Source organism: Pimephales promelas, chromosome 14 (genome assembly GCF_988280905.1).
Source record: "Pimephales promelas chromosome 14, fPimPro1.hap1.1, whole genome shotgun sequence".
Lineage (NCBI taxonomy): Eukaryota > Metazoa > Chordata > Actinopteri > Cypriniformes > Leuciscidae > Pimephales > Pimephales promelas.
The window spans coordinates 13,488,415-13,514,089 of NC_142782.1; the positions used below are offsets into that span (position 1 = coordinate 13,488,415).

General features: G+C 36.7%; 1 protein-coding gene across 1 annotated transcript in view; it reads left to right on the plus strand.

The window, feature by feature from the left end:
* Positions 1–2,785: 2,785 nt before the first annotated feature.
* LOC120479573 (transmembrane protein 132D) overlaps positions 2,786–25,675 on the plus strand; it is a 39,449-nt gene continuing 16,559 nt past the window's right edge. The window contains exons 1-4 of the mRNA XM_089119446.1: positions 2,786–3,205; positions 13,137–14,049; positions 21,342–21,479; positions 25,199–25,388. Coding sequence (XP_088975572.1) covers positions 3,133–3,205; positions 13,137–14,049; positions 21,342–21,479; positions 25,199–25,388 — 1,314 coding nt within the window. The 5' untranslated portion in view covers positions 2,786–3,132. The remainder of the gene's footprint in view (positions 3,206–13,136; positions 14,050–21,341; positions 21,480–25,198; positions 25,389–25,675) is intronic.

The following is a 25,675-nucleotide window of genomic DNA, read 5'->3' on the forward strand; positions in this document are numbered from 1 at the left end:
TTTCCAGTGCAGGTTTGCTTGTGTTTTTGGTATTTTATCTCTGGTATTTTAAAACTGGTTGAACTTGATTTTTATAAACATACAATCAAGTTCTTTTACAGGTGCACTGGTGCTTTTAGTCATGGGGAAGTGTTGGGGGGAACTATGGGGAAGTTTTAATCAGATTTGAACAATATTTCCTATTGTGTAACAAATATATACAGTATACAGTAACAAATATAGGCCACTTTCACAGACTGGACATCGTTCTCTTACAGGGAAATGGAGAGAATATTTGTTTTAAATGAGATCATTTAAATGTAGACACTTAAATGTTATTCACAGAGTCTGAGATGGCAGAAAGCACACCCTGTTTCTTTTCTTTATTCAACAAAAGCAGTGTTTTGTTTTGAGTTTGAAACTTTGTTTCAAGTTGACACAAAAGTGTACAAATTGAATGATTTGTTTTATATATGACCATAAATGACTTATAAATGACTTAGTATTTTAAATACATTTTTGCTGCTATGCGAAAAAATACACCAAAATCTGCTGATGTGTTTGTTGACCCCAGAGGATTAAAGGGGACGCTTTGAAACCGGTTGCTCAAAGACGCACATCAGAAAAGGGGTAGAAAATGGGCCTGTGGAGCTATAATAATGAGGAATTCAGACCCAAGCATTGCAGTTATGTTTTATATAGACCACAACGGTATGATTTATATGTAGAAATGAATGATTTAAAAGCATGATATGTACCCTTTAAGTAAAAATATAAAAGTACTGATGGGCTTTGTATAAATAAAATGGTTACGAATCATATTTGTTTCAAGTCTTTTTTATTAAATGATGTTTTATTAACAAATTAGGAGGAGCACATTCAGATAATCAACGAGATAAGAGGTATTATACTGCAGACTTACCTATGTTTATTGACAGTTTTCTTATTATCAGCATCCATCCAACGCCCCCATCTCCTCATTTTGATTTTAATAATCTCTTATTGGACGTAAACAACACAATCCAAAATACAATGCAATCCTATGTAATACTGTTGTATTACTGTTGTAATACTTTACTCTATTTAATTTGTTGTAAGTGTGAATTATTAAAGGTTGAGGGCATGGTGGGGGCCTCAAACATACATTTTGCCTAGGGCCTCTAAATGTCTAACCGGCCCTGACAGGCATCTCCTTTCTCATCTCAGAGTAACATTACATAAAGTAATAATTGTGAAAATAAAAATAATTTCTTCACTTTGTGACATTCCAAACCTTTTCCAATGACCCAAAAGCAGATCTCCATATAAGGCAATAAGCCCAATCACCATTCACTTGCATTAATCTCAAGCAGAAAGAAAATCTGTGTAAATAATTTATGTATCCAATCTTTCCATAAACTGTCTTATTCAATTTAATGCAACAATTTACATTAAAAAAAAAATCTAATCAGTCTAAAAATCTAAAATTCATTAATCAGTCCTTATGAAAGTGAATAGATTTATTCTGTTGTGCTCCAAAAATGTCTAAGAAGTATAGTATAGGTCCACATAACTCATGTGTTATATTGTTGTGTTAAGAGTCTTCTGAAGCCATATTATCGCTTTTTTAACAAATAATATTATAGCGTTTTTCATCATTAATCTTCTCCTTTGCAAAGAATAAACATCTTTAACTCAAACAGGTCACAAATGATTGCACATGATTAAGCATCATTGCCGCCAAACCTGTAATTATTTGAGAATAACATAACATAAATCAGATTTAAGAACTGCAGCAGGAGGAAGATTTGCATGAAATAACTCTCTGTTCTTCACAGTATTGCTTCTAAAAAATAGAAATATTGTGTATAGACAGTGTTAAGTGAATTTTGAAGTTTTATTGCTTCCATTCACATTCACTTTTGATGAGTGGACAAGAGCCACTTAAAGCTCATTTCTCAACCCTTTTTTTTTCTAAAACTCACCACATTATATCACCTTGTCTAACATTATCAATGAATATCTCATAAACTGGCAATAAAAAAATAAGATATACTGAAGGTATAAGTTATGTAAAGATGACAAAATTATAAACAATCACACAGAAAAGGTCTGTCCAGAAATAGCCAACTGTTGCATGTGGTCTTGGTTGATACATTGTAGCTTTGGCAAATTTAAAATTATTTCATAAATCTAAAAGTTGTTTTGGGAAAACAAATGATCAAAGCTTATAATATCCATGAATGAATGTATGTATTGGCCAGCGTACATATATATATATATACGTATATAATCATTATAATCAGAACCGCATAAGGTTTACTAATATTTTTTTACACCCCCTCGCTGGCTATATATATATATATATATATATATATATTATTTTCTTTTCTTTTTTTTACTTGAACATAATGTAGTATCAAACATGACCACGAGATGTCACTGTCATTCCACGACCAAAGCACAGGCTGACTTAATGACAGTTTTGGTGATTTAAGAGAAACTTTTGGCGTTTTTTAGGTGTACGATTTCACACTGTTACTCTACAGATTGTATCATGCAATATGATGTATAACACAAGCATCTTTAATCTCTTTGTGGTCGTATAGCCTACACACTGCGTTGATCGGTTAATCGCATAACTCGGTCTCAATGCCTGCCTGTGTTTAATTCACTGTTAGCGGTAAATCCCGTCGCTCGTGTTCTGGACTGATGAGGATCTAAAGCTCGCGATGGGTGACGTGCAGACAGATGATTGTGGTGTTCCGAGCTGTCAGGACACTTTCTACAACACGGACGAGACCACAATAGAAGGAGTTAGGCTATCAGACAAGAGAAAAACTGAAATGTTACCTTTCATTCATTGGATTATAACGGAAAGCTGTGCATTCATTTAGAAAAGATCAACAAAATGGGTTCCAAAGTAATGCATCTCGCTAAAGATTCCCAGTCAAGTTTTGCCTCACGTGCCGCTTATCCAGTTGGAATGCATTATTCAGAAGTGTGCAGCTCTTCATAGTGGATCTGTGGAGCGCGTGCACAGGTGAAGATTCCACAGGTTAAACAGCATCATGATGCCGACGGACCAAACGCGCTCCTTGGTCTCTCCTGTTTAGGATTCATAAATGTCAGAAACGTTAATGGGACATATCATAGATAACCCCTGTGGCCAAAATGAGCGTCTATTCTCACCTATGGCGGATTCTGCAGATATTATTGCCAACGATAATCACGGCTGTCACTCAAGGTATGTTGATTTAAAGTCTAGAAGTTGGAAGAGCCGAATCAAAATGTTTGGGTCATTGTAAATAGTATTATAGTGTATTTATGACCAGTGTTAGGGGTTTGTAACCTGAAAAAGAATTCAGAAGCATTCAGAACATATCTTTATGCGTAGTAGGACTGTAGCCTATAGCCTACTTTAAGGTTGACTGTGTTCCATTCCATTTTTTTAAGAGACACAAATCCCAGGTTATTTTTTATCTTTCATAAAATTGATTTAAATGTCTTAGGGAACACTTCAAGACCTTCTTGTATAGGCCTACCTACATTAAAACAGTATTATACGCTACAGTATAGCTACAGTTTGTATAATTAAAATCGCACGACAGTGTCGTGATTTTAACCTAATTGGTTGGAATTATACCCTACATTTAAATAAAACTATTAATCATGCATTTTTCTTCATTTTATAGAAAATATGCATCATACACTTTTTTTGTGAGAGGTGTGACGCTTGGTGCCGATGAAAAGATAACTCTCATAACTAAAGGAAAGGCTCTGTACTTTTTCTTAAAGAGATACTCCACTTTTTTTTTTTTTTTGAAAATAGGCTCATTTTACAACTCCCCCAGAGTTAAACAGTTGAGTTTTACCGTTTTTGAATCCATTCAGCCGATTTTCTGATATTTAGAAGAATATCAGTAACCAGACAGTTTCTTGTCTCATTGGCTTCCATAGTAGGAATATACTATGAAAGTCAATGAGACCAGAAACTGTCTGTTTACTGATATTCTTCTAAATATCAGAAAATCGGCTGAATGGGTTCGACAACGGTAAAACCCAACTGTTTAACTCTGGGGGAGTGGTAAAATGAGCCTATTTCCAAAAAAAGTGGAGTATCCCTTTAAGATGGTACCCACATATTCTGATAGGTTCCATGGATTAAAAAATAATAATAATAATAATAAATTATGGTGGGCAGAGGCTGAAAAAAAATTGCATTGGACCAAATGATCCGCAGAAAGTGAAAGTTTCTTCCATGGCATGGCCATCTTATGAATGGACATGGTCCCTCTGACAAAATCTGTATTTAATCTGTATCTGCAGAAGCTACTTTACATCCAAGACCTTAAACATTCTGGACAAAATTATTATTTTTCAGAAGTTTTAAGGGAATTATTGGATACAGAATAATTCCCAATCATTCCTCAAAGATCTTTGCTCACTTCCCGCTCTTTAGTTTCTCATTTCTCTCATCTGTCCCAGTCCTTTCTGTACTTTTTTTTTTTTTTTTGCAGTGAGTGCTTGTTTCTCAAGGCATGGTCTGGATAGGATTAGTGCTCATCCTGTCCCAGAAACAGTTTCTACAGCTTCACTCATTCACAGTTGCTGAGACATCTGTGCTGCGTGTTTCCTCTCTCTTTAATTTGTTTTAAGACATCTTAAGATCACTTCTGTGTTGTTGCACGCAAGAAATTTCACTATTGTTGTTGTGCTTAAATATAGGCCTATATACTTTTATACAAAAACACTAACAAAGTTAATATTGAGTAACTTTTCAGACAAAATTTGTCCAGTTAGTTTATTAGTTTTATATCTAAGAATCGAGACCTTTCAGAAATCCACTTGGCCAATCAATATTTCGATGTTACAGTACCGTTTGTTCAACTCAGTATCACTGAAATTCATTCCAAATTGTATTGGTTTGTTTTAAAAGTTCAAGAAATTAAACCATACAGGATAAGTATATTGATAATGGAAAAGAGAGAAAGGAGGAAATAGATATCAAAATGCTTGCTTGCATTCAATAGACCCAGTATGATGACTTGCTAAATGATTATATAGTTGCTTAAGCATTAATAAATGACTTACTTTTTAAGGATGTAACAGGTTAGATGATATCAGATGACATGTGCCATAGTTATATATGCAGGCATATGTTTTACATTCATTTCAATATCGTCTATTGATATAGACTGTTGCAGCAATGTTTACCATCGGTGTAAGACTTCATTATCAGTTTTCCACATCACGCCTTTAGCACTAGGATGCCCTTAAATCTCCTTCTTAGAGTTTAATGTGGTGACATTTGGAATTAAGGTTGTGGTGTGTGCTGACTTAAAAGGTAGCATGCAAGCTTGCTTGTTGACAATATTATAATGTAGTATAATCACGTAAGTATCTGCTTTAAACTAACAGCTGTCATAACATTATATGTCATCAGTACCAAAGTCATCCAGCATAAAGGCCCCAATTGGTCAGTGTAAATGGACTCTGCTCTGCCATCTGGCCTTGTACATCCTGGAGCGTAAATGGTGCTATAACTGCACTGACTTTTTTGGAATTAATTGCATTTGCTTAATCTCCCTGCTTTACCTCAACAAAATGTTTGATGAACACACATAGGTAAACAAAACATTACAGAACTCTAAACAGTTTGGAAAATATAAATATGAATTAAGGGATGTTCACACCACAATAACTATAACGATAAGAATATGGTTCTAAAAATCTTTCTAAATATAAAGGAAAAGCAGTTTCACCCCACAATTATAAAGACAACAGGGCAAAGAAACAATAGCGTTGGAATCACTGTCAATACCATTTTTTTCCCAGCATATGCATGCTTGAGGATTTAAGTGACAGGAGACACAAACTGGCACAATAAACAGAACGATATCCTCTGGTGTGGAGGCCAATATAGTTATCGTTATCTTTAAACCAAAACTAACTGAATGTGTCAAACTGTTTACTAAAAAAAAGTGATATGTTGAATTGTTCAATCATTTTTTTAGACATAAAGTGATTATTGGGAGTTTTAAAATGATTGTTCACCCAAAAATGATTTCATCATTTAATCACCCTCAAGTTGTTCAGCTGAACACAAAAGAAGATATTTTGAAGAATATAAGAATATTGGTTTTCCATACTATATTAGTCAGTGGGGTCCATCAACAGTTAGGTTACCCATATTCATATTCAATATCTTCTTTTGTGTTTAGCTGAAGACTTGAGGGTGAATAAATGATGACAGAATTTACCATTTTGGGTGAACTATACCTTTAAGGTGTCATAGTAAGAAAGAGTGTCATGTTCAGTTTTATTTAAAGAAGTTTGAGGTATTTGGAAGAAGAGAAGCAACTGTTGATGTTTTTCAAAGGCATCTGTGCTGTCAGCTTCTATTTGTAGTCCTTTGAGTCTTTTTTACTGTATTCTCATAGCATGGTAGTGAAACCCACTGCTTTTTTCAATGTTTCCAAATCTACTCAAGAGTTTCTTGTTTCTATGGAACCTACAGTAAGCCCTGAGTACAGTAAAACTCAATGCAAATGATAAAATCCAACTAGCCATATTATCTTGCATAATCAATTGTTTAATTATTGGCTTAATAAATATAATAATAATAATATATGTCAAGGGCATTTTGTTGCAATTTTAGAATTGTGTTAAGTCACCATGATTTTAAATGTACGGTCTGGGTCTTGAGGCAAATCCTGATCTAGAACATCATTCACTCCACTGTTGCTGTTAAAGCCATTTTGCAGAGCACACGCAGTCAGCAGAATGCTTTCTCAGGGCGGACTGAACAGATAATGAATGGATGGATAGAATCTAAGTGATTTTACTGTATTTTCAAGAGTATTTATGGAGGGTAAAATTAAAATGGGGTTATTTTTTTATTCTCTCAAACCTGCTAACTATGTTTCAGTTATGTACAGTACTACAAAAATGTCCTATTAAGTAACGTTTTGACAATGTCTAATAATATGATACAGCACATCATATCTTTGTTAACTTTTGTTGATAAAAATACAGCTGTGTATTTTTAGTTTATTAGGGCCGCCATGGCCTAATGTTTAGACAGTCAGACTGGTAACCTGAAGGTTGTGGGTTTGATTCTCAATACTGACAGGTAATGGCTGAGGTTCCCTTGAGCAAGGCTTCCCTGGTCACTCCCCGGGTGCAGCAGCAAAAATGTTTGCCCACTGATCCGGGGGTGTGTGTGTGTGTGTCCATGGTTCGCTGTGTGTGTTCTCACACTCTAAAAAATGCTGATTTATTTCCACTCAAATTTGGGTCAAATATGGACGAACCCAAATTTGGGTTAAACATGTAATTAAAAAATGTAGAGTTGAAAGTGAAAGTTGAAGTTGGGTCAAAATTTTAAATTACATTTTTAACCCAACATTTGGGTTTGTCCATATTTTACCCAATTCTGGGTTAACACAACCCAGCATTGTTTAGAGTGCACTATTATGTGTGTGCACTAACTTGGATAGGTTAAAAACAGAGGAAAATTCATTGGGTTACCATACTTAGCCTTCACATGTCACTTTCCCTTTATGTTAGCCGAGCCCTTTCTCATCCCAAGGCGTCATATACGACGCTTTTGCAAAAGCGTAAACATCCAACGCACATATGCCACCCTTTAGCGTCAAATATAACGCAGATATATATGGAGCAGAAGGCGCCTCCTAGTGGTCTGACTAACCCTAAACCTACCCCATACCTAAACCTACCATAACCAAAGCGTCTCATTTTATGCTAAACGGCGCCATGTGCGTTGGATGTTTACGCTTTTGCAAAAGTGTCGTATACGACGCCTTGGGATGATAATGCGTTGGTTAGCCCATGTCCTTTAAATACTTTTAAAGTACCCCTATAATGCTAATTTAAAGGGTTAGTTCACCCAAAAATGAAAATTAAGTCATTAATTACTCACCCCCATGCTGTACCAACCCCGTAAGACCTTCGTTCGTCTTCGGAACACAAATAAAGATATTTTTGATTAAATTTGAGAGCTGTATAACTACCACATAGGCTCCTAAGGGACTGCCTCTTGACGGCCCAGAAAGTCAATGAAGAAAATGTTTAAATATCCCAAGTGACTACCGTGGCTCAACTATATGTTTATCAAGCGACGAGAATACTTTTTGTGCGAAAAAACAAACAAAAATAACGAGTTTATTCGACTATTCCTTTTCTTCCTTGTAGGCCAGAAACGAGACTTCCTTAGATTTCCACGACGCATGCGCGAGAACTGAACTGAAGTAGTGTAAGGAGATCGCAATTCTCACGCATGCGTCGTGGAAATCTAAGGAAGTCTCGTTTCTGGCCTACAAGGAAGAAAAGGAATAGTCGAATAAACTCGTTATTTTTGTTTGTTTTTTCGCACAAAAAGTATTCTCGTCGCTTGATAAACATATAGTTGAGCCACGGTAGTCACTTGGGATATTTAAACATTTTCTTCATTGACTTTCTGGGCCGTCAAGAGGCAGTCCCTTAGGCAGCCTATGTGGTAGTTATACAGCTCTCAAATTTAATCAAAAATATCTTCATTTGTGTTCTGAAGACGAACGAAGGTCTTACGGGGTTGGTACAGCATGGGGGTGAGTAATTAATGACTTAATTTTCATTTTTGGGTGAACTAACCCTTTAAAGGTTCCTAATATTGGTTCAGAGGTCCACTCCACTTACATGCATTCAAGTTTAAATGTCTCTTTAATTTTCTTATAAATAATATATTGTGAATTGCCTCATTTCTCCAAGAGTCTGAGTGCATTCATTTAGTGTCTTTTAACAACCTCTTTCTAAAAGCTTACTCTACTCTAATTGGTCAGATGGTCCAGACTGTTGGGATTAGTCTACCACTTACAGCGCATGTCGGAAACGAAATGCGTATTACCATATCTGAATTTCAGCTCTGGAGGTTTCCTCGGCAGTTGAATACACAGTGATATGAATGATGGCGCCGTTTTTTCCGGTCCTCATCTTTTGGATTGCATTTAAAGTGGATTTCCAGTGCTGAAAGCGTTTTCATTTCCAGCGTTGACAACACAAACCAAACTCTTCCATTCCTCAGCTACAACTACAGTGTCTGAGGGCAGATCAAAGTAGATGTCATTCACAGGCGCCCAAGGAAGAGCATAGGCTGGCATTATGCAAATTTGTTACATTGTTATTTTGGCATGTAACGACTCGTTAAATCAGTTCCGAATCCTTTCTTTCTTTTAGGAGACAATAGCTTTATTTGTCATGAATTTTGATCTTTAAACTTTGCAGATATTTTAGCTTCACAAACTTCACAAAGTTGATACAACTGATACACAAACTGATACAACTTTGGTTTTTCATTGAAATTAATGTTAAATAAGAATAATAAATGCTTTTAAATAATTTTTCATTGTTAGATCATGTTAACTAATGTATTTAACTAAACAAATGATACCTTATCATGATGTGTTACCAGTGTTTCTCATGGCAATTCCAACCTTTCTACCTGCCAAAGTCATACATCTAATTGCTAAATGCTATTTGTGACTTCATAGTCAAACCTAGTTTATTTTAAAATACTCTAATGTAACTCCCCATTTATACTATTAATATGCACATTAAATGTAATAGGAATTTATATCAGTGTTTAAAGAAGCACATCAAATGTACTGAGCATTCATCTCGCGCTGCAACGTGTTTAGCACACACTGTTTCCCCCATAGTGTGGCTAGCAGGCTTATTACACCATCCTACCAATGGATTTAGAGCTGAATCCAGACAGATGTTATCTATGTCATCTGCTGAAATAGGGGGTAAATAGAATGGATGTTGACCTGTTGACCTGCACAACTGCTAATGGTAATGCATCCAGTCCAGCTGATGGCTAGCAGAGAGACCTTTATGTGAACTCAAAGCCAAATGCCCAAAACTACTGAATCTCAATTTAAAACATCTGAAACGAACAACTCACCACATGTAAATTCTCAAATTCACAAATATTATAAACAATATACTCATATATTTTGACATGAAAGCAGCATACTTTTAACACTAAAGAAACATAATTTAAATTTTGTGCTAAAACATGTAACCTTGCTCTTAGATGTTTTTAAGTAGTAGTAGCATAACAAGAGTGAAGTTCCTTCTATAGAGGATAAAGTTAGGAGAAAGTGTACTGTTTAAATGGGGAAAAAATAGATAAAGCAGTAAAGAAAAGGTAAAGTAAAGGAATGTGTGCGTTTTCAGAGTCTCGATTCCAAAAATAGTATTTTGAGGGCTATTCTTTTTTTTCTTTCCTTCTTTGAATCAGATGATGGTCTATATACAAATGTTGTGGGTTGTGGCTTTAACTGATCATGAAATATGATCTGATTGTCAGCCAAAGGCAAGTTAAAATTCTGTCATCATTTACTCAGTTTATTTTTTTATTTTTTTTTTTTTTGAGGTTCAATGAAGTTCAGTGTAGTTTTGGAACATATTAACTTACTTTCTGTGCCCAAAAAAGTAGTAACAAAGTAGAAAGAGTTGAAAGCATGTTTTGTGACAAAAATATATATATATGTGTTCGTATACATTTTCTTGCACTGTGAATGTTTGGTTTGTCTGTTTGAAACTATGTTTGCACTGTGTTTGGTCATTCATAATTTCACAGTTTGTGTCAGTTAGGTCCAAATGGTTAACTTATTTCCCCCCCAACAACATAGAAAAACATAATGATTTAAATGACAATATCAGCTAGACTGAATGTTATCCAGTTCAGATTAATCTTTCTCCTTTGCATGTTCTGTGACCACTTCAGCTGTAAATGTGTGTGTAGGAATTGTCATGTGCCATGAGTTCAGTTTGAGATTACTTTGAGTCAACTGGCCGTTCACTGCATGACCTTACCACTCAATCTGCTCTTTAGAAAAATTATTTCCAGGAATTTTGTACTGTCTCTTTTGAGCTCATCCTTGTTATTGGAGTTTATTTTTTTTATTTCACTGGCATATAATACACAATGTTGGATCTTAGACTTCTCTGAGTTTACCAATCCGCAGGAGTTTTTCATGGATCTACTAGAATATTAAATTGATATTGTGCCTATAAGATGAAAGTGGGTGAAGCTTGGGGGGGGATTAAAATAGGCTGCATTGGGTGCAATATTGCAGATTGTTTCCATTTAGTTTCCATTTTAGTAAAATGTACTATTCATATTTCCATATGAGGTGGCAGACCAGGACATAAATACAGACAAACAGTCTCTCATGCCCAAGTTAAGTTTGTTAATTAATCAGAAATATTAAAGACAGTATTGTCTTTTAAAATTGAAATCATTATTCATACAGTATATCTTATTTTTTATTTGAACCATATCTCTATTGCACGTTTTATTTTATTTTAGCTCTTCTATGTTTGCAGCCTAATCTTGTCTAAAATTGCAATATATCAAATAGTTTTCTTATGCACTTATGATAAGATGTTTTTAATGACAGCACTGTATGATTTACTGAGGCAAGCTAGCATTAAGTGGCCTCAAAAATATATGAATGAGCCTTTGCTATTTGGCAAAGTATCAAACCAAGTTACATTTATTTTTATTTTATTAAATATTGCTCAATCACACTTATATAAACCAATAAAATGTGTTTGTTTGGTTGCAAATTACAACAGAAAGGATGAATTACTGAAAAACATATTTCGACATTTTCTATTGGTCAAACACAGTATTGTTTATCTCGGAGCACACTCGTCTCACATTCTATATTTTTCATTATTAGGATACATTAAAAATAATTTTGAGGAAATTATCTATATCTATATGTTGCATGAATAACATTACAAAGAATGTTAACCCACTGTATACAATATAGTCAGAACAACAATCTCATATTTACACAGATTTCTATAATTTTTGGGGGGAAATTGGAATGTCATCTATCACTAAACATGTTCCTTAAATCCTTACTTAAAAAACTGCTAAATTTTATCCAAAATCAGCTGTGTAGGCAGAGTGGCAGTGCTGTATGCTGGGAGATTTAAATTTGGAGATTCAGAATATTTTCATGCCAGACATTTTGCTATGATGCATTTCTTAGTGTCATAAAAGGGCCAGTGTATGTGATATAATTATACGTTAATATACTGTATGTACCGTAGTAGGCTACTATATAGCAAATCTAAACTGCTTGAAAGTTTATATATATATATATATATATATATAATGTATTTTAGTTCTAATTAGTATTGTAAGAAAACACTAATTTTGCCTGGTCAAAAACAGCTCTGTTTTCAGCACACTGTTTTAGTGCATGTGCCTTTAAATGATAATGAGCTTTGCTCAACTCCGCCCCTCTGTTCTTTGGGCGTTTTGACACAACGCATGTGGAGTGTTGCCTTGACAACAGTTGAGGGTATATTTTGGAATAAGAATGGCAGCTGCATCTGTACCTGTTACCTGTTTGAACAAGAGTCGGACCTGGTGTTCCCCACAACTAATCCTAAACCTACCAATGCTAGGGGGGTATTGGCGGGGGTCGAAATTCGGCACGATGACAGCCGCAAAAAAAAAAAAAAAAAAAGAATCGACATTTAAAGCTCGAACAGGACGTTTCTGAATGGTTGGTTAACGTAATGTTACTTTAATCTATCTTTGTATGCACTGGCAGGGTAGAGTAGTGAGATACGAACTGTTGTGTTTACTGTTAGTTCGTTGACAGATTGATGTTACAGTTAATGGTCATGAACAACTTTTTTTCGCGATTTGCAAAGATTAATAAAAAGATTAATAAAACTTTACATTCACTTCTTCTGGAGGTGAAGCAAGAGCACGAATAGGTACCGATTATTTTTTTCTGGAGCAGCTTCTTGGCAAAACCAGCTTTATACTACTGACCCTTGTTTATAAAGCAGTCTGGTGAGAAATGATTCACGCAAACATGCAAGCGTTGACGTTGATCGTGGGGACTATTCCCTTGAAAGATCCACAATTTCGTTTGTTTGGTCGTAAGCGTCATCCAAAACAATTAACCACCCAAAAATGATTAAATAAAAAAAAAAAAATCAAATATAGCTACTGAGAGACATTTTGTTGGTGCACACACAGGAATATGTATACACACTGTATGGCATGAATAAAACATTACACATCTCTTTTAAAATAATCCCTTTCCTAATTCAATTGTCTCTTTGTTCTCCTGCAGAGCTGGACAGTCAGGAGATCTCGGATGCCACCAAATCCTCCACCCCATATCCGTTGTTCCTTCCGGTAACTTATCAGGTATGGGATGCTGAATACTTCCTACTAAAAGAAGCAGGACAGGACATCATGCGCAATTCCAGCATGCAGAGCCACACGCAGCCATTTGTCATGCTCCGAGCGGGACGTCTCCCAGTCATCAATGCCAGCTACGGCCCACTCTCAACCAAACAGGAGATCCCCCTGGACTTAGTGCAGTCAGTGCAGTTATTCCGGTCCTCACCACCAGTTTTCACCATCAACTGGAGAGTCCAAGCCTTCGTTCTGACCCGGTGGGTCCATTCGTCTTCTCCCAAAGTGCGAGTCCTGTTCTATGTGGCTGGGAGAGACTGGGACAGAGGAGAGAAGGAGAAAGGAACAAAAGATGAGCTGCCGTGCGTGACTGTGTATGCCTTCTGGCAGACTCAGGAGGTCCGTGGTTCCTGTGTCATCCGAAATGAGCATGGAACCTGTATGGCCGAGGTTGACCCTCCTGCAAGCTGGTTCAGCCCGGTTGAGGGCAGCTCCAGTCGGGAAAGACAAGGGCCAACCCAGGGGAACCCAGTGGAGCTTTATTACCAGGCCCGTCCCAGTGCTTACGGCCCGTGCACAGCCAGTGGGGAGGAGGGCAAGAGGTGGGATTTGGGCAGTGGAAATGCCGGGCAGCCTCAGGCTGAGTACATGCCCGTGACGCCCATGCAGAGAATCGGGAGTGTTCGGCTCCTGCAAGTCAAACAAGGGGCCATGCCAGTGTCTGTGCTCAGACTGAGAGAGTCTGTGGTCATCCAGACCTCCTCTAAACCCCTTAAAAAGACTGATATCGCTTCCTTTTATGTCTATGTGAAGAGCTCAGCCAACCTGGACACTTTCTCTCTCAGGTAAGTCCTGAAAAAAGACATTTATGCATTTCATAACTTTTCCTGGAAATCAAATCCACAACCTTGCAATTGCTGACGCCGTGCTCTTTAAAGTGAGATGAAAGTAGCATGGCCGTTCAAACCACAGAGCTTAAGAAGTCTCAAGAAATTGGCGTGTAAACTGGAAAAGTGGGAGTGTAGAGGGCGAGAAGAGACGGGAAAACAACCAATAAAACACAGACCTGCAACACATTCATTATACAGACAAATTAATATTTAAATATATGACCATGAAGGGGGAAAAAAACAAAAATGGATTTGAGGACACCTTGATGCAATTAAAAAATATAACCCTATATAACACACTCACAAGAATTAAGGATAAATGCACATTTGAAGAAGACATGAGCGCATACACAGTGCTGGTTCATGTTAAGATAGCTAGAATATGTAAAGCATTTCCATAAAAACTTGAAACACGTTTGCTCCGTATATGAACTGTATTATCCATGTTGCAAGCCATGATAAACTTATTTTATGTGTTCTGTGCAGAAACCGCACTCATGCGCTCTCCCCATGTTGTTTGAATTCTCCACTGTAATACAATCTTATGTGTAATCCAACATTGTGATTAGCTTGAACGAACTCTTTCTCATGAATAAATGCAGAGAATTGCCAGCTGACTTAAAATTATGCCTGCAGCCAGTCACACACGTGATGGGGGGGTTCACGACCCTTTAAGCTACTAAACAGAAATGCCTTACCACAGTCCTAATGCATTATGAAAAATATAATTATATTATAGTATATTGGGAACAAGATCTTTAATGGATTATACCTTTTACCTGAAAATCCCAGTAATTTTAGCATCCTTTCAGGAAAGAGAAATACACTGAATGATTTTCTGAGCTGTTATTCTGACTGCAGGACCCCAGGATCATAAAGTCTGGGAACATAGTCTGAGAAGCTCATTGTGCGGATTTGAGCATCTAGCTATATAGCTGAAGCCAGACATGGACGTTTAATCTCTCAGATTATTGTTGCTTCTCTCGCTCTCTGAATGCTTTGGCTGCTCATTCATTGTCGTGCAGTTCTTTAAAAAGCATGTCTAAGTATAGAGCTTCTGATTGGTTAGACAAGGTAAGCATCATTTAGGAGTCAGAAAGGGTTTAGCCAGAACCTTTACTCAAGGTGAAATGACTAGATTAAAATTGATATGCAGAGTATTAGAATAAATATTTGATACTGTTTTCTTAGGGTGTTAAAGACAAGTAAATTTATTTAGAAGAAGGTGGTTGATTTTGTAGTATTAAAATGTTTGTTTTTTCGCCATTATTCCACAATTTGACAACCCGAACTATCCTTGCCAATTAGTAAAAGAAACAGAATGAGAATAATGTGATTTTTTTTTAGAAACGTATTGATCTGATTACCTTGACATGTTCACTCTCAAATATTAGCATCTTAAAACTGTAGTATAATAGTATTTTTAGGACTTTAAATACCTTTTAAATGTCTTTTTAATGACCTTTAAAAAAACACTTAAAATTATTATCCAAGTAGTATTGTAACTCTTTGATACTTCTGACTTTAAAGTTGAATTTTAATTCAGAAATTCAAAAATGATCATCATAGAATAGTACACAAAAATGAATGTCACCTAAACATTAATACCTTCTCTTCAAAGAAATACATTTCAGACCTGAAAGAGCTTGTGACCCAGTGGATTTCAGCACTGTGGAAATTTGGTAAATCTCAGAAAATTAAATTAAGAAGCTTAGGAAGACTGAGGAGATTTGAGATGCCAGTTTATAGACTTTCAGTAGTGTGTTCATCATGATGGAGAACACACCTATTTCCTGTCCCTTCTGAAAGCACGGTCTACCTGTAGGTGCTCTACTTCTGTGATTTATGATCACATATGTGCACTTTTTTCATGTGTGTACCATTTTTATATTTACATGCCAGGTTGTGTTATGATGATAGATGGACCGGTTGTCCTTGTCTACTCATCCCCCAAATCCCCTTCATTCTTAACATTCATCTCGGTTGTCTCAAGCTTTCCTGGTAAAGTTCGTTCCTCTGTGAAGCACATTTCTTCATCTACCCCTGTGTGTGAGCTTTTTCTGCTGATATCCCATCTCTCGCTTCCTCTAAGCCCTGTTGCTCTTGCCACTTAATCACTGTCGCCTTAAATCTCAGTCTGTCCACGGCCAGCTTTCTTCCATACAGCTCACATCAGTCACTGCAAACCCAGTGATGACAGCTGTCTCAAGAGACTCTTTTCTTCTCTTCTCTTCTCTTCTCTTCTCTTCTCTTCTCTTCTCTTCTCTTCTCTTCTCTTCTCTTCTCTTCCATTAATCAATCTGAAAATGGTTCTAGATGGTCAATTGATACTTTTCATTAACTGACACTGTTATGAAATTATGAACAATTGCTCAGTTTACCCTTGAAGCATTGAAATGTTAACAGATGTGTGGTTTGATATGTCATGCTGTGATATCACATTGGTTGCTTTAAGTTGATGCGTACAATGATGTGAACAGCCATCAATTTAATATTTCCAAGGACGATGTATTCGATATGTTGCTGAAATCAGTAGCCTGACTTCTCATTCTCAAACCTGTATTTTGGTTTCTAAATCACACTGTATCAATCATTGTGAACTCTTCGCCCAATCAAGCCTTGTAAAAAAAAAAAGCTCCTCCTGCTCATTTGAATTTCGTCACACATAAATCTGTCAGGAGGCCCGTTAGGAATCACCATGATAAATTTCACCTGTAGCCACGCTCATATTTTATTAGACAGAAAGTGAAACGTGTCACAGTTTGATTTCAGCTGGTCATAACTTAGGAGGTTGTGAGGCAGGAAAGATAAACTGCTGCTCAGTGATTGTTTTGATTAAATTAGTGAATTTTCATAATTTAGACCTGTCTTTTCATAATTCAAATGCTTTGAGATTCTTCATTCGAGTTTCTCTTCTGTTTGTCTCAGTAAATGCTGTGGTAGGGCTTCTGAAGTATTCAGGAAGTGTTTGTTGATAGATAATGCAGAAAGATAATCTACGTTGGGTTCAAACCTGGATCCCTTTGAACTTCTTAGCATGTGCACAATAAATCGTGAACATCTTTAGAAAACCTTTTTTTTTTGTAGACCTTTTGAATCTTTGATAGTGTCATTCCCATATTGAGCAGTCAAGTCAATATTACAACCTTAAAGCATATTTTAACACTGTCATAGAAATCCACTCCCTCAATTATTATGCCAAAAGATCAAATCCCCATTTCCAAAGGGGAAGGGGTAAGCAAAATCAGCATTTTCTCAGAAGTGCAAGTACAAATGCACCATAAATTCTGAGAGTAAGCCAGTCGCATTTTGTTTATCCCAATGTTCCTTACATTTGGCACTTGGTGCGTGCTAATTTTCGGTCCTCAGTGTTTTCTCCACTACTTGGTGATTTAATATTCTCAATATGGTGCTTTGGCATTTTCTGGATGTGTTTGAGTATGTGCATGACATTTCAAAGCCTACATTCATTATGTGAAATGTCAGCGATGTTTGACGGATAATTGAAAAAGGACTCACAATTAGACTTGTGATATCAGCTTGCTCTGATAAACCCTCTACCGTAATGCTGTGAGGTTCTCAACAGTGACAGACAGAAGATGATTTGGCATGGATGTTTCACAAGTTGTTTGGTCTCCATAGGTCAAATAGATTGATTTGGTTAGGAATGTTGAATGTCGGTCTTGGAGAGATGCGTGGACTTTAAGGGATACTCCACTTTTTTGGAAATAGGCTTATTTTACAACTCCCTCAGAGTTAAACAGTCGAGTTTTTACCGTTTTCCAATCCATTCAGCTGATTTTCTGATATTTAGAAGAATATCAGTCACCAGACAGTTTCTGGTCTCATTGACTTCCATAGGAGGAAAAAATATATACCGTATTTCATACAGAAAATGGATTCGAAAATGCTTTCGAAAATTGTAAAACGGTAAAACTAAACTGTTTAACTCTGAGGAAGTTGTAAAATGAGCCTATTTCCAAAAAAAGAGGAGTATCCCTTTATCACCTGTCATCAAAAAATGATTTGATGATAACATAGGTTTCACTTTTACGGCTGGGGTCACAGATTATGCCTCATACATGGCATAAATAACACAAACATATGTGTTTACAAAGGCATTTTAATGCCCAAACATGCAAGCATAGTGTTAGAGTATAGTTTATAACTACACCAATTGAATCTGAAATCCATTGCATTCGAAAATTGTTTGCCTCACTTGATGCCTCTGGTACTGGTAAATGCACGGTCAGAAACTTTGCAGGGGGAAAATGACAAAAGAAAAAGAGATATTGTGACTGATTTAAACATTTAGGTCAAGATAGGGAGGGCCGATTGTGGTCTCATGTCTGAACAGTCCTAAGATCATCTCTGTCAATGCCAAGATTAGTGCTCCCATGAGCTGTGTATTGTAAGATGTAATCACTCGAGACAGTGATTACATCTTACAAGATCAGAGATCATAGATGGTCACACACACACACACACACACACACACAATTTTAAACGCAAAAATATCACATCTTCTGAAACATAACCTTAACCCTGTATTATAAGCACAGAACACAAATTTTACTGTTTTCCTTAATAAAATAAAATCAACATAATGCAATCTTCCCTGTGCGTGTATGTTTGCAAACATGAAACAATGTACTTTCAACTGTAACAAATCTGGCCAGATTACCAAGAAGAGGGTTACAATACAGCCCCTGTGAGACTAATATTGTGCCCCATGACGTTTTATAACCCCAATATCCACAAGTTTCCTACGCCCCATGAGGCCTTGCGTCAAAAGTGGGCGCGACTTCCGGTTGGAAGTAAACAAAGCGCGATTTGACATGCTTGACACTCGTTCATTCAACAGTTGACAGTCATTCAAGTTATAGCGATCCAAACTAGCTAACGATGTGGGAACACAACCTCAACGAAATTAAAAAAGGTGAAATAACAGTACCTTTACCCTCCGCAGTAGTTGATTGGGAGTATTATAATAACATTATTAATAATCAATACTCATCAAGGCATGGTGACAGACAGTTGTGCGAGCTGACAAACAATTAAAATAAAAAATACACACTTAGTCGTTGTGCTTTGGAGTTTATTCAAAATTATAAATGAATGTGCTACTTGAATACATTAACTGGCACATTTGGTATTCTGTCAACACAGGCTTTGATCCTGAGTTTAGGTGTAACATCAGTAGAAAACAGCCAAACACATGCTGATAGAGTTTATAGAACATTAAGAATTTAAACAAATGTACACAGAAAGATTCGTCGTCTTTTGGGAGGTGATGGAAACTACAGTCGTTGGCAGGATCAGAGACGGGCTCTGGCAGAATCACTCTGATTTCGTTTTCAGCTTATGTTCAAAACAATCACGTTTAAGCGACTGAATTAGTTTAGTCCGGTTATACATACAACCGCGAGCAGCGCATGTTGTCCCTGAGCTCCGTAACGACATCTCTCATAAAGATTTGCGTCTTTAAATAGTAAAATAATTCTCCGAAAAACAGCTAGCCTCTTCGCTAACTAACACACAAAATACCATTGGAATGCTACTTCCGCCGCGTCACCGGAAGTTTCACCCACTTTATTTTTTACAGGAGCGCCCCTCGGAAACTTGTGGATAACTATAAAATAAATATGACATTCGTGGAGAGAAAAAAAGACCCTTCAGCTACACAAATACTGTATGGCTTCGACGTTACAAAAGATTTTGAGGTTGCTGGAATCTGGAAAGTGCATTTATTTAAACAATCTTTTATAATTATGCTCATATTGATATGCTCTATGCCACTTTGTTTGGCTGTATTGGTTCTCGGGAAGCTTTTAGATTCTGTTCCAAGAGCTCTAATGGTCCCTTGGGCTGAACAGGATTTTGACCCTATTGAGCTGCTGAACTACCTCTCCCCTGTGGGAACATAATGTTGCAGTTGAATGTTCAATTATATTGATACATTATTCTGATAATAGTGTGATATGGGGTCAGTGTGACAGTTTGTAAAGGTTTGGGAGGGATAGGAACTCTATCTGTAGTCATTTGACCTTGCAGGAAACTCACAGGATGAGACCTCACAGAAACTTCTAAGAACAGCTAAAGTTGACCAGTCCAGTGGAGCATCTGTAATGTATCGTGCAATACATGGCCAAAGTGTAAAATTTCAGTTGTTTGTGTCTTTGCCAGAGCTTCTAAACAATGAATATTGTTTGAAATGAAGGTTGTTTTGGGTTTTGTGTGCTTGTGTGTATGTGTGTCTGTGTGTAGGTCGGGGTTGTTGTGACTGTTTAGGCTTGGCTAACTGGGTCTGATGTGGATGTCATTGATTTCCTGTCCCCTGTAAGGGAACAGAGACTAACATCCTCTTCTTCGCCCCTGTATAGGAAACCACACTGTCAGCCTCAGCTTTAAACTCCTAGAACAAACCATCTTTGGCCTTATCTCCCCCTGCCATACACGTGCACCCACACATGCAAACCTGCTATGAATTGAAACATGAGCATTGGTTCCAATGAGGATAGAACCAGTAATAAATGAAAAAAAGTGTTATCTACATAAAACATTTTTTAAACCATCCATACTAGGGATATGCAAAACTAAATTTTTCAAAAAAACGTAAACAGCAAACTGTCTGACCGGTGTTCCTGTAGCACAACAACAGATCATGGTGCTTGCACTAAGCTTGTGGGTTTGATTTCCTGGGAATATACACTGATGACCCAAAAACAGTGAGTATCGTTGATCATCTCATAACAAGGCATATATTAAGGTCTGGGTAGATTAGATGCAGGAGAAATGGGCAGGAGTAAAAATCTTTTTACAACCCAAATTGCTATGACAAGGCAACTGGGTCATTGTATATCTGAAACCAAAAAGCTAAAATTCACATACAAATGTTCTCCATGCAGAAGAGGATAGGCAACTCATTTGTAAATTGATTTGTGGGCATATAGTCTAAATGAGAAAAAGGACATTGATTAATTACACCAGTGGTAACCTATGCAAGTTAAACAAACAAAGGGCCCAGAATCAGGCCTTGGGGGACACCACATTATCACAATATACCAGTATTGAAATTTTCTTGAACTTCATTTGTCATAACAGTTTATGAGATGACCTTAATGACCTGTTGTGTTACTAGTTTAACTACTTACTAATAAAGACTGCAATCTATTCACAATTCATGCATTTTCTTAAGTGACACTAGGGCAAATCTAATCAAGAAATTTACATTTTACGCTTAACAGAGCCATGGTAAAAAAAGGGGTGTCCTTCCGTAGTGCCACACCGACCAACACGCTACTATGGGACATCACCCTGGACACAGGCCCAGATGGAAGTGTTGGAGTAATCTGTCAGAGAAAGCCAACTGCAAATGTGAAAAGGTAAGTGTATCTGTTAAGGAAAATTTAATTAATTATTTTTAATCAGATGATTAGACGACGGTAATTAACTAAGTTTTACTGGTGCCAGGCAAGAACTATTGTCCATGGAAACAGTGAGTTTACATGCTAAAGCAGATTGGTCAAAGTGGATTCCTGTAATTATTCTTGTAATTGGTTCATTAGTCCTGATCTGTTTAATAAATGTATGATTTCAATTCAAAGTGAATTAACCACAGAAACACCAAAGAATGGCTAATATGTGTACACATGCATGTTTGCCACTGAGGACTGCATGAAATGTTTACTATGCATGTATTAGATGGGAGCACAAAGATCAGGGTTGAACAGAGGTGTGTGTCAGAATCCTATTAGTGAAAGCCTGACCTGAAGTCTCCTCACTATTTATGGTTGATGGAAGGAACGATTCTAGGCTTTCAGCCTTTGATTTGAGCATTAGATGACTATATATTTGCCAGAGAAGACAGATGCCAAATTGATTAACTCCTAAAGTAGGGCTGAGTTATATTTTAAGACACACATTAAACATTCGCACATGTAGCTAAGCAAAAAAAACAAAAAAAAAAAAACAAAGGTAGCTTCCATGTGGCGTTTTCACTTGTGAATGTGAACATGAGAATGTGATGTCACGCGTATTACTCCGTGTTGCATTGTGGGAAGGATTCGCTATCCGTTCTCATGGTTACTTCGACCGTGAGACCGATAGAAATAGTGACAGAGAAAGAGAGCAGTTTGATAATTGTTTGCATTTTTGCAATAAGGCACACTTTCTTGGGAATAAATGAAGAAGGGGGAAGCAAAAGGAAAGAGGCTCCATCGTGAGAGACTAACCAACAATACCAAGCAGCGTTATTTAGAGAAACTACTTGACATCAACAACATGGACCTGTACAACCTGCTGCTACAGAATGGACGAAAGACCCAAAGCACTACTAGCTTTCACATACCCTCACATAGTCAATTACCTGGTTTATGGCAACACGTTACTGTCTAGACATTACAATGCAAGAGTTCAGAAGCTTTAAGTCATTAGAAGCTTATGAACAATTCTGCTGCGGCTGGGTGCAAGACTTCCCCAAATACCCAAACCTGTAACGTTAAACTGCGAGAGTTCAGTCATACTTGATGTTTCAGGTCTCATTCATATGTGGAAATAAATCTGATATTTTATTTATTTATTTATTTGAAAGGGACAATGAATGAGATATGTACATTGCACCTGCCGTGCAAAGTTAAGCGGACAGATCGGACATGCCCCTGTCAATGAGAGTCGTACGCCATTAAAAGAGTGTATTTTTAAAACAAGGGTATTAATTTAATTCGTTAAATAAAATAAATGTTAAATAAAAGGCGAACTGTGCTGAAATGTGGTCCTTTTGAAATCATGCTTTGCTCACTGTTGCTGCTGTCAGTTTATTGACAAGCAGTTTCTCTAAATAAAGCTGGCCAGCATTGTTATTTAGTCCCCCCCGATAGAACCCCTTTCATTTCTCTTCCTTCTCCATATCTTCCAAAGAAACTGCGGCTTATCGCTAAAAATGTAAAATGTAAACAAATACTAAGCTGCGCTCTCTCTCTCTTTCGCTATTTCTGTAATGTTTAGTCGCACCTCAGTGAAGTTCTGAAGGCGTTGCCCCTGTCAACCGATACCGTCTCCTACCATCATGGCTGACCGGCTCAGACCCCGCCCAAATCGGCACGTGACTCCTCACTCTCAATAGATCGTGGAAAATGGCCCAACACTGTTTACAGCAGATTCTCACGATTAATACAGCCCAAAACGATAATCACCATAATCCTTAACTTAGATCTAAAGATATTCCTCCTGGATATTGAAAACACTTGTTTAAAGAGGTTTTTGGATGCTCTGCTTAACAAAAAGGCTACCTTAGTCCCAAATACTGTAACTTTTGATTACTTTATGGTATCGCTGCAAAATTTGATCCAGATGCAGCACACATATAACTTTATTTCCTAATTTCCTTCCTGAGTTATTACATGCCAAATAAGAAATATGTGTAATATTTCTTTCAGTGCACCCATTTTTCCCTAAAAATTGTGTTTTCTATCAAACAATGCCTACCTTTTGACTCCCCTTGCTATAATTTTGGAGTTATGAGTCTTTACTTTTGTGTGTGTCACTAAAAACGCTTTCAGGGCTTAAAGGGTTAAAGGAGGTGAAAGTGATTTCTAAATAAATAATTGCATCTCTCTCCAATATTGCTGCTGAGACAAAGTGGCGTATCCTTCATTGTTTTTATATTTTGGATTCAGTACTTGGTGCACAGCAAAAACCCTATGATATCCATATTTAAGCAGCAACAAAGGGTTAATATTACAATATCCTGCCTTAAATAGTGATTTAAACATATTCAATCAATTGTTCATTTTATTTCTAAAGCACATTTAAAAACAAAAACAAAGTTGACCAAAGTGCTTTACAGACCCAAACTTACAACATAGACAAACACACCATAAAACACACCAAACACTAAATAAACCACATGTATCTAAGAACAGCTAGAAGCAGCAGAGAAGAGATGGGTCTTCAACCTAGATTTAAAACACTCAATGGCATCATAAGATTTAATGTGTAAAGGGACACTATTCCAAAGACGCGGTGCTGCTACCACTATATTTAACTAATACATCTAAAGAATAGTAATAGATCATTTTATTTTGATGGTCCCCTTTAGACATTCTGTTGACTATAAGCAGGCGTGCACCTACATGAATAGACTGTTTGCTTAATATCTGCTAAGACTTTATTTTGATGATCCCCGTTCATCAAGGTTATTCTAACCTTAAACACATATTATATTAACCCTCTATTCTAACTCTTATTATATTATATTAACCCTCTATTCTAACTCTAACTCTAAGTCTAATACTCATCTACTCTAATGAGAGTTAGTTGACATGTAGGTGCAATGTTACTTATAGTAAACAATGTTTAAAGGGGACCACAAAATGTAACCAATAATTCAAGGTCTATAAATAAATGGAATTGAATTAGTTTGTGGAATGATATTGGCTGTAATTCGCTAATTGACACCCATTGTGTTTGTTGTTGCTTTTACTGTTTTATACTTGATTAATCCCATGGTCCTGTGAAACACATGAGCTCCCACTAGCCACTGGATCACTGGATTATTTTATCAGGGATTTCTTTAAAATTCATTTCTGTGTCAATCCCAGTTTTTGAAACAATTGCCTTTTTGACTGTACAAGAGATCCATTGACGAGATGCATTAAAATAAATAAGCTGTTCACGTAAAAAAATCCATCTGAACTCTTTGGTTCATTCCTAGAGCTTGAAAGCAGTGTATTTTAAAGCTAAGATTTGAAACAGATGCATCAGATTACGGGTGATCCCATGTCCTATTGAAAGCATTATGCAGGGCATTGATGGGATTGCACTACTAAGAGGTTAAAAAGATATGGCTCGCTAATAGCTTGAAAGGTTGAGACCACAAGCCATGTACTGTATCTTTAAAAGTCACTGTTTCACTCATAAATGTCATATTATTCAAGTGGGTTGTGAATGGCAACGACGGTATGATCATTATACAGTTATTGACTGAGTCAGTAGTTCAAACAGAGCAACTTGCAAATGCAGTTTGTTTGACAATTTGATCACAAAAGATTAAGAGGGCTTACGGTATATGGCATGAGGTGTTTAATGGCACGCTCTCTTTCAGATTAAGCAAACTCCTAGCTGTTCTTCAGATGGATTTTGAAGTGGAGGATGTCAGCAGCCAGTCAGAGATTCAGGTGATTAAGTGGGAGTTGACTCTTCCTGATGAGGTCAAAATGATGGGGGCGTCTGAAGGCACCATGAGGATCTACACCACTCAGAGGGACTTTGTAGGCCTGGCTCCTCTAGTTATGGTAGGTAATTCATCAAAGATAGTTTTAAAAAAAGTCTTCACTAATATGTCCTTTGTAAAGAAAGAAAGACAGAAAGAACACTTTAGCTCCACTTTTTTTTCTGAACTGTCTTCAGTAGAGCTGCTAATAGCTGAATTGAACTGATTTATAACGGATAAACAGTTATTGAACAGAACTGAATCAACACTGAACGGAACTAAATAATTACACTATTAACTAACTACTTCTGTAATATTTGATGAAGTTTTTATCATTATTTCGGTTGAAAATTAAAGTGTATTTTAGAT